This window comes from Coffea arabica, chromosome 10c (assembly GCF_036785885.1).
Source record: "Coffea arabica cultivar ET-39 chromosome 10c, Coffea Arabica ET-39 HiFi, whole genome shotgun sequence".
NCBI lineage: Eukaryota > Viridiplantae > Streptophyta > Magnoliopsida > Gentianales > Rubiaceae > Coffea > Coffea arabica.
In genome coordinates, this window is record NC_092329.1 from 22,802,641 (window position 1) to 22,812,366 (window position 9,726).

A 9,726-nucleotide genomic window follows, 5' to 3' on the forward strand; every position below is an offset into this window, starting at 1 on the left:
TCAAATTTGCGCACAATCAACATAACAATCACAATAAGCCATTCTCTTTTGAGAGTTTTATGGGCCTAAGCTTAAAAAGAAAACCAAAATTTGAAAGGGGGAAGTGGACTCACAGCATACGCTCAGTGAGGATCGGCAACGAATGGTGATGGATATCCGATGAGGTGGTAACAACTTGGTGAATTGTAAACCTCCGCTGCCGTCACTGCTCAAGTCATCCACGGAAGAGAAGCAGATGAAGAAGCAGTTGATGAGAGGCTCTGGAAGCGCTGATGGTAGCCGGCTTGGTGAAGGTGGCAGCAGAAGCCCCGACTGCTTTGATGGCTTCGGTGGCGGCGGGAGTTGAAATGACGGACAGCAGCGGCGGCGGATGCGGGTCAATGGCGGCTTGGGCTGATAGCATGAGGAAGAGTCTAGGCAGGCAGCGGATGGAGTTGAGATGGTTGCTGTGGTGGTTGGAAACTCTTCTCCTCGCCGATCATTGAAGCCGAAGCCTCCCCTCTCTGTTTTTCCCCTTGCGTTTTTCTTTCCTTTCATTTTGTTGCCCTCTCCCTTCTCTTGTTTTCTTGCCCGATAGTCTTTTCCTTCCTCTTCCTTGTTGCGCCGCCCCCCTAGACAAAACTCCCCTGCCTCACGAAGCTCTCCCTTTTTTCCAGCCGCCCCTCTCTAGTTCTCTCTTCTCACCATAAGCCTCCTTTTTTCTTTACCCCCTTCCCTCTCGGCTCTTTCTACCCTTCCTAAACCCAAGCCGTTACTCCAATCCTCCCTTTTTGCTCCCTCTCTTTTCCTCTGATTTTCTCAAGCTCCTCCGCCACGCCCCTCTCTTTTTCTGTTTTTCTTTCTTTTCAGCCCCCCAACCCTTCTCGACTCTTCTCTGTTTTTTTTCTGTTTCAGCCGTCCCCCCATTCTTTTGTCCAGCCGTTCTCTTTTTGTTTCTTCTTTTTTTTTCTCTTTTTCCTCTAGCCTCCAAACAAAACCCCTTTTTCTTTCCCCCTCCCTCTTGGTCATCCAAGTGTCTACCCCTTAATACTTTAGGTGCCTTGTTGTCTAGTACCTCAAAGGGACACTTGTCCCAATGCATGCTTGTCAATTGTAATTTTTTTTAAATTTTTTCTTTTTTTACTTTCCTTTTCTCTTCTTCTTTTTTTTAAAATTTTCTGAAATTTCTTATAAAGACAAAAAATAAATAAAATAAAACAAAATAAAGTAAAAACCCTAAAATTGAAACAAATAAACTTAAAATTACATTCATTAAACAAATAAAGGTTAAAATAAAAAATTTGGTGTCTACAACAACCCTTGAGACAATATGAATTTGCTCACAATTGATCAATAAGACTTAACAATTCAATCAACACAATGATAATGGCTAGGAGTTCAAGACGAATGGCTATGACTGGATGAGACTTGACTCAAATAAACTTAGAAATAACTCAAAAGATGGATGAAATTATACAAGAATAAAAGAAACAAATGGCTAGAATTAATAAGACATTGACTCTGCAGAAATTTGGAAACTTAGAGAGTTGAGAACATGAAGATCCGGATCCCCTTCAATTCCATGGAAATTCATTTTACAAGTCTTCACATTCTAATGATGGTTGATGACGCAATTGAATTCAAGAATCATTGAAGATCCAAACCTGTGTCATACTTATTTCTTGTTATTGTTTATTTAATTAAGTTTTCAGCAATAATTGTTAGTTAATTAAAGTTAGTCTTGAGTTATTTTTGAGTCGTTAGTAAGGGTAATAAAGGCTAAAGTCATGCTGACCATAGTTAAACCAATTTGAGTTAGTTAATTTGCTATTCTAGTTGTGTTAGAGTTTTAGGAAAGTAGTTAATTGTTTTCAAATTTGTTTAAGAAGCAATGTCAAGTTTAGAAGTCAAGTCAAATAAGAAAACTTGTATTGTTTCCAACTTAGATTAGGTTTTTGAGTCTTGTAAGGTTATAAATAGCCAAGCTTATGATATTTTCAGGAGTGAGACAATTATGAATGAAAATTGAGATTTTTCTTTTTTCTTGTTCCTTAGGAATGTCCCTCGATACAAAGTGAGTCAAATCGAGTTTGCATCAGTTGATATCAGAGATTCGGTTCTTGATCCAAGTTAATATCTTTTTCTTTTCTTATTTTCCTCTTTGTTTTGCTACCAAACCCTAATTCTTCTTAATAAAAAAAAAAAACTTGTTCATCATTCTAGGGTTTGAATATCTTGTGATTATCTTGTGTCACTCGTTTGGTTCTTATTTTTTCCTTGTGTCGTTTGTCTCCCTTGATCATATTCGTTGTTTGAGTTTTTTAAAAAAAAAGCTACTATAGCATTGTGTACTGGTCATCACTACTGTAGCGATACTGTTCACTGTATCGTTACTATTCATCTGAAGTACTATAGCAATATTGTTCATGCGAATTTTTTTTTTCATACCTTGTGTTTGTTTCTTGTTGTTCTTGAGTCTTGTAGTTGGATTGGTAATTTCTTGAAGTTCTTGGATCGCATGGTGGGTTTTTGAAAATTTTGATACAAAGTTGAACAAATTCTTGAAACCCTAGTTCATCTTCTTGAACTTGGAATTGCGGCTATTTTTGTTTCTTGATTTGAATTGAAAGAAAAAGAAAATGAGAAAAAAAACTTGATCTCTAAAAAAAAAGAAAGAAACAAGTTATTGGAGGGATCATAGTCTTGAATTTGGAAACAAGAAAATATTCTTGAATTTGCAAACTTAATTTGACTTGGATTGTTGCCAAAATCTGGTTACATAAATCCTTGTTCAATTTGGTTTGTTAAACTGTGAGACCTCGAAATTTTACTTTTCTTTATAACCTTTATGTGAACTCACTTACGTTTGATACTTGGTTGCTTTAATGGTTGAATTTGTGTCAAGAGAGTGAATTTTGTTAAGAAAAGTTTCATAATCTCAAGTTGTTAGAAAATCTAGAATTTTCGTAGGAGGCTCTGTGCAATTTTGGGAAATTGGCTATAACTTCGTATAGGAAAGTCGGAATTGAGTTCTATTTATTGCGTTTGAAACTAGACTCAGAGGGATTCCTACGGTGTAAAATTTAGAGTTTGATTCCATGTTTATAAATTCTAGGAAATTGGCAAATTTGACTGAAAATTCTGCCCTGCACAAGTAAACATAGGAATGTTGTAGTAACTTATGGCTCAATTTGGACCAACTTATGAACTAAATCTCTTTGAGATGTCTTCTAAAGATTCTTAGCATTTGAAATCTAGTTTTTAACAAGCCAAGTTATATCAATTTTTGATATTTATAACTCAAGTTATAAGCGAAACTCAAGTTTGAGCGAAACTCTTAAGTTTGAGCCCTAGTTGATTTCCAACTCTTAAATGATATTTTATCTCAAATTTGAACTCCGCACAAGGAGCAATACCTGAACGTGAATCGAAGAAGCACTAAATCTTTGGTGAGTGCTTCCAAATACTTGATTGAACTGGACACTTGTTTTCAATACTTGACCAATATGATTTAATGATATGTAATTTGTTTGATCGGGCAAGAATGTACTTTATCGCACTTGCCCTAACATGATATATACTTGTTTATTGTTGCAATTGACTTGATATACTTGTACTTGACTTATAAGTGCTAAGCGGCAGCATGTACCACACTCAATGTGAGTGGGAGGTGCCTCTCATTCTCGTCTCCGTATTTTTATTTTGATTCAACCTATTTGATGTGAGACGGATCTAGACGAACACCAAGTTGAGTGGATTTGCGGAACTTTGACCCTTCTAGAATCACGAGCCACGAACTAAGGAGAATCCTTAACCCAAGACTAGCCAGTTTAGTGAACCAAAGTATATTTAGAAGAACGCCACAATCAAGGAGACTACTTGATTGATAAGTTCGATGAACAACTTGAGATTAATTCTCAAGTATCCAAAGGAAATTCTCTTGAAGCAAGAGAGAGTGAATAAACTCACGAATATGTTATATAAAATCTGAATTGTCCTTAATGAATGAAAAACCTAGGCTATATATAGCCTTACATGACTCAAACCCTAGAAGGTCCAATGGACGACCTTGCCCTTCATTAAGGGTAAAATATCTAACAACTAATTGGCTAAATTAAGACTCTAAAATTCGGCCAAAGTGAAGTGGAAATTGACCGAAATTATTAATGCTAACAAAAACTAATAATGGTAACGAAAACCCTATTTAGCAATCTAGCACTTAGCAATCTAGAACTCTGTGGACTAGTCTTCACTTGGGTCTTCCGTTTGGAGGAAAGTGTATAGAGTAGTTTCTCCATTATGTAACCCTTCAATGGACCTCAAGTCCTCACCAACTCGTTCTTGAATCGTGCAAACAAGAGCTTGAAGTGATTCTTGAATTCTCCTAGCACGCGCTCTTGTAATTGGACCATTGGGTATTTGCATGACTTGAGCACTAGAAGTTTGAGCAGCCTTGAGCCCCTCCTCATTAGTCCCCTCCTCTTGAAGGCGATTTGTCCTCAAATCAAACTCATCGTCTGCATGAAAAGGACTCAAGTCAGATACATTAAAAGTAGCATGTACCCCATACTCACCTGGAAGTTCAAGTTTGTAGGCATTGTCATTTATACGCTCCAGGACTTGTAATGGACCATCTCCCCATGGAAGTAGCTTATTACGCCTTTTGACTGGGAACCTCTCTTTGCGCATGTGTATCCATACCCAATCGCCAGGCTCAAAGACCATCTTGCGGCGCCTCTTGTTGGCACTTTGGATGTATTGAAGTGTACGCTTCTCGATGTTGGCTCGCACCTTAGTGTGTAGCTCACGTACATATGCAGCTTTGTTCTTACCATCCAAGTTAACTCTCTCATGAACAGGTAAAGGAGTTAAATCCAAAGGTGTGAGAGGGTTAAAGCCATACACAATTTCAAACGGCGAATAATGTGTAGCAGAATGAACAGTGCGATTGTAAGCAAATTCCACATGTGGTAAGCAGTCTTCCCAAGATTTAATGTTCTTTTTAATAATGGCATGCAATAGGGTGGATAAAGTCCTATTAACCACTTCGGTTTGACCATCAGTTTGTGGGTGGCTAGAAGTAGAAAATAGCAATTTAGTACCTAGTTTACACCACAAAGTTTTCCAAAAATAACAAAGGAATTTGGCGTCCCTATCAGAAACAATAGTGCGAGGCATGCCATGTAATCTAACTATCTCACGAAAGAATAAATCTGCAACATGCTTAGCATCATCTATTTTGAGACAAGGAATAAAATGAGCCATTTTGGAAAAGCGGTCAACTACCACATAGATTGAATCATGTCCTTTTCTAGTCCTAGGTAGACCAAGCACAAAATCCATCGACAGATCAACCCATGGTGCATGTGGAAAAGGCAAAGGTGTATAGAGACCATAAGGGTGTACCTTTGATTTTGCTTGGTGACAAGTCACACACCTTTCAATGTGCCTTTCCACGTCACTCCTCATGCGGGGCCAGAAGAAATGCTCTTGGAGAGTCATCAAGGTCTTGGCAATGCCAAAATGCCCCATTAAACCACCTCCATGAGCTTCCCTTACTAGGAGCTTGCGCATGGAGCTCTTGGGAATGCAAAGCTTGTCTTTGTAGTATAAGAACCCCTGAGAGATGAAATAATGCTCACGAGAGTGTCGTGGCAAAGAGTTAAAAATCTCACCAAAATCTGAGTCAGTTGCATAAAATTCTTTAAGGAATTCAAACCCAAGCAACTTAGCATCTAATGTAGTGATAAGGGTATGCCTTCTCGAGAGTGCATCAGCCACTACATTCGTCTTACCTGCCTTGTATTTGATCACAAAGGTAAAACTGTCAATGAATGTAATCCATCGTGCATGTCACTTACTCAACTTGTCTTGGGATTTGATATGCTTGAACGACTCATGGTCGGTGTGCAAGACAAACTCACGAGGGCGTAGGTAATGTTGCCATGTTTGGAGAGCCCGTACCAAGGCCATTAGTTCCTTATCATAGGTTGAGTAGTTGAGAGCAGCCCCATTCAACTTCTCGCTAAAGTAGGCAACCGGGCGACCCTCTTGGAGTAGAACAGCTCCAATACCTATACCAGAAGCATCACACTCTACTTCAAAAGCTTTGTCAAAATTAGGTAAACTAAGAACAGGTGCATGTGTGAGCTTGTGTTTAAGTAATTGGAAAGACTTAGCTTGTTCCTCTCCCCAATGAAATTGCACATCTTTCTTGATAATGGATGTAAGTGGTGCAGCAATTGTGCTAAAATCCTTGACAAAACGCCTATAGAAGCTTGCCAAGCCATGAAAACTTCTCACCTCACTTACATTGGTAGGGGTTGGCCATTCATTAATAGCCTTCACCTTTTCTTGATCAACATGAATTCCCTGCTCACTAACAACATAGCCTAGGAAAACCAATTGGTTTGTGCAAAATGTACACTTCTTAAGGTTAGCGTAGAGGCTTGCCTTGCGAAGTGCATCGAGGACCATTTGTAAATGCACAACATGCTCATCTAGATTCTTACTATAGATCAAAATGTCATCAAAGTAGACAACCACAAATTTACCAATGAAGGAGCGTAAAACATGGTTCATGAGTCTCATAAAAGTACTTGGCGCATTGGTTAGCCCAAAAGGCATGACCAACCACTCAAAAAGTCCATGTTTTGTTTTAAATGCAGTTTTCCATTCATCCCCTGCTTTCATGCGAATTTGATGGTAACCACTCTTCAAATCAATCGTAGTAAAAATGATAGCACCATGCAATTCATCAAGCATGTCATCCAAACGAGGTATAGGATGGCGGTACTTTACCGTGATGGCATTAATTGCCCGACAATCAGTGCACATTCTCCACCCACCATCTTTCTTTGGAACAAGTAGAACTGGTACAGCACAAGGGCTTAGACTCTCTTGAATCCAACCCTTACTAAGCAATTCCTCCACTTGTCGTTGTTGCTCCTTGGTTTCCTCAGGATTGGTTCTATATGGTGCCTTGTTTGGAAGGGAAGATCCAGGAATGAAATCAATTTGATGTTCAATTCCCCTTAATGGAGGCAAACCAGTAGGTATATCCTCAGGAAAGACGTCTTGATACTCCTGTAAAAGGTTAGTAATACTACTAGGCAAAGAAGCATCAGGAGTATTAGTGAATAAGGACCCTTTGCAAAATAAAATAAATAAAACCTGGTTAGAGTACAAGGCCTTTCTCACATCTTTTACCTTGGCAAGCATGCTGATTTTCTCTCCCGTGTGGGCTCAAAGGCCGAATGAGAGGGATCCAATTTGCTTGAGGAAGGATCGGCCAATACCAATTTCTTAGTTTTGGTGTTGTCCTTCTTAGTGGTAGTATGCAAGTCATACTCTTTTTGGAGACTAACTTGATCCTCATGCACTTGTTGAGGTGTAAGAGGTGCAAGTGTAATCTTTTTACAATTATGCATGAAAGAGTATTTGTTCAAGAAACCATCAAAAGTGACTCTTTTGTCAAATTACCAAGGACGACCTAAGAGTATATGTGCAGCTTGCATTGGTACTACATCACACATAACATCATCTTCATACCTACCAATGCGAAAAGTAACCAAAACTTGTTTGTGCACACGTACCTCCCCACTGTTGTTTAACCACTGGAGTTTGTAGGGACGGGGGTGGTCACTAGTTGGCAAGTTGAGTTTCTCCACCATCAATGCACTAGCAACATTAGTGCAACTTCCGGGATCGATCACCAAGCTGCATACCTTATTGGTCACATGGCACCTAGTGTAGAATATGTTGTCACGTTGAAGTTCATCTTTACTAGCTTGAGCAGCTAGTGCCCTTCTTGCTACCAATCCAACCTTGTCTTGAGTTGGAACTTCCTCTATCTCATCTTCCTCTATCGCATCTTCAACCAAGGGAGGCATGTCTTTGTAATCCTCCTCCTCATCATCAGTGACAATGTCTCCATTTGGTAGGACAAGCATGGCCCTTGGGTTTGGACATTGGCTTGCAATATGTCCAACTCCTTGACATCTCCAACATTTGGTGTCACGACTCCTAGGTTTTGAAGTTTCGAATGGTGGCTTGGAAACAACCTTGGAGTCGGTTTTGGCAAAAGGTGGTCGTGAGCTTGACCCTTGGTCTTGTTTTGGCTTTTGGGAATTCCAAGCGTTTGGGCTTCGCTCCTCCCTCCTGGGCTGGAATGGTCGAGTAGATGGATGTGGATTAGTGCTATAATTTCTGGTGGTGGTTCCCCCCCGCTTGAGTCTCTGCTCAATTTTGATAGCCTTGTCCACCATATCATCAATCTCCACATAGTATTGAAGCTCAAGTTGGTCGGCTATTTCAGCCCTTAGACCACTGAGAAATCTTGCCATTGTAGCCTCTCGATCTTCTTGAATATCAGCTCTTAACATGGAGATTTCCATGTCCTTGTAGTAGTCCTCAACTGAGCGTTGACCTTGTGTCAAGGTTTGATATTTTTGGTACAAGTCTCTATGGTAGTGACTTGGTACAAATCGCTTCTTCATAAGTCGCTTGAGCTCAGTCCAAGTGGTGATAGGTGGTTCGCCACACCTTCTCCTGCTGGTAGCCATTTGTTCCCACCAAACAATGGCATAGTCGGTGAACTCTACTATGGCAAGTCTCAATTTTTGTGCATCGGTGTAGTCATTACAATCGAATACGAGTTCTACCCGACTCTCCCATTCAAGGTATGTAGCCGGATCGGATTTGCCTTGGAATGGAGGAATCTTCACCTTAATCCCTTTGATTGCATCACCAATTGCTCTTGTGTTTCTCTTCGGCCTCCCTTGTCCGTAGGTCTCACGGTCCGATTCGGCGTTGGAGTCACTAGATTCATCCAGGGCGGATTTTCCTTTATATTTCCTAGATGAAGCCCTAGATGAACTTAGGTGATCAATCTGCTCATGGATCGTTTCCAGTCGTTGGTCCAGTCTCCTCTGCATTTCCTTCGACATAGCATCCATTTTAAGTGATAACTGAGCAATGGTAAGTTCATTTTCCTGAGACATGGTGAACCTGCAAAACTTGACAAATTGTTAGTAGAAAAGGTCTCACTTGCTCTCTTAAGTGTTTCACTCCTCTCGTGTTTTTACTCAAGTGTGAAGTCCCTCTAATGCTCTTACCAATTCACCCCTCAAGCCACTTGGTGGTTCCCTTTGAAGAAATCAGAAATTTCTCAAGGAAATTCAATCAAACCTTAATCAGGTGGCTCCCAATTGTAGCAAAGTAACAAGAAACAAAAGTAGAAACGGAATGAAATGAGGACTGATTTTGATAAGGAATGAAACGAGGAATATCCAAATACAATGATGGAGTTTCCCAAGTGTTTCCTTAATTTTCCTAATTGATTTTTCTGGAAAACAAATTAGGTGTTGTATTTTTTTTTTGGAAAGTTCCTTAAGGTCGGCTAAATGGAAACAGGATTGGTTCCCAAAAATTCCAGATTTTGTACCCCTTAACCTTCCTCAAAAATCAGCTATACCAAAACAGAATTGTTTCCTAAAATTTTCCAGATTTCCTTCTCCTTGTTCCTTTCCTAAAGTCGGCTGGTCAACCAAGTGTAAAACAGAATTTGGTAGCTTCCTATTCTACCCGAAACTATCCTCTCAAAATTCCAGAATTTGCTTCTAAAAATCCTTCATAAAATTCGGCTATACTCCCCTCTCCTTGCTCCCAAATTTTCGTTCCTTATTCCCCCTCAAAGAACAAGCAATTCGGCCCCTCCCCTGTGCACCACACACGGACAGATTGGAC

General features: G+C 39.8%; 1 protein-coding gene across 1 annotated transcript; it reads right to left on the reverse strand.

Moving 5' to 3' along the window:
* Window positions 1-214: 214 nt before the first annotated feature.
* On the reverse strand, window positions 215-8,981 carry LOC140015871 (uncharacterized). The gene is made up of 6 exons (XM_072068699.1): window positions 7,575-8,981; window positions 6,726-7,065; window positions 5,904-6,053; window positions 5,417-5,774; window positions 4,554-5,053; window positions 215-393 (listed from the first exon to the last, which is right to left on the reverse strand). Exons 1-6 carry the CDS (start codon window positions 8,979-8,981, stop codon window positions 215-217), a joined length of 2,934 nt encoding a protein of 977 aa, XP_071924800.1.
* Window positions 8,982-9,726: the final 745 nt, after the last annotated feature.

Bases quoted from the DNA above. Each gene is read 5' to 3' on its own strand.
- LOC140015871 (XM_072068699.1), bottom strand. From the start codon at position 8,981: ATGTCTCAGGAAAATGAACTTACCATTGCTCAGTTATCACTTAAAATG. The intron at 6,054-6,725 runs GTGCTATCATTT...CTTCTGGTATAG, and splicing joins CATGCTTGATGAATTGCATG to GTATTGGAGCTGTTCTACTC. The intron at 5,054-5,416 runs GTGTGTGACTTG...TTCTACTTCTAG, and splicing joins GTGGAAAGGCACATTGAAAG to CCACCCACAAACTGATGGTC.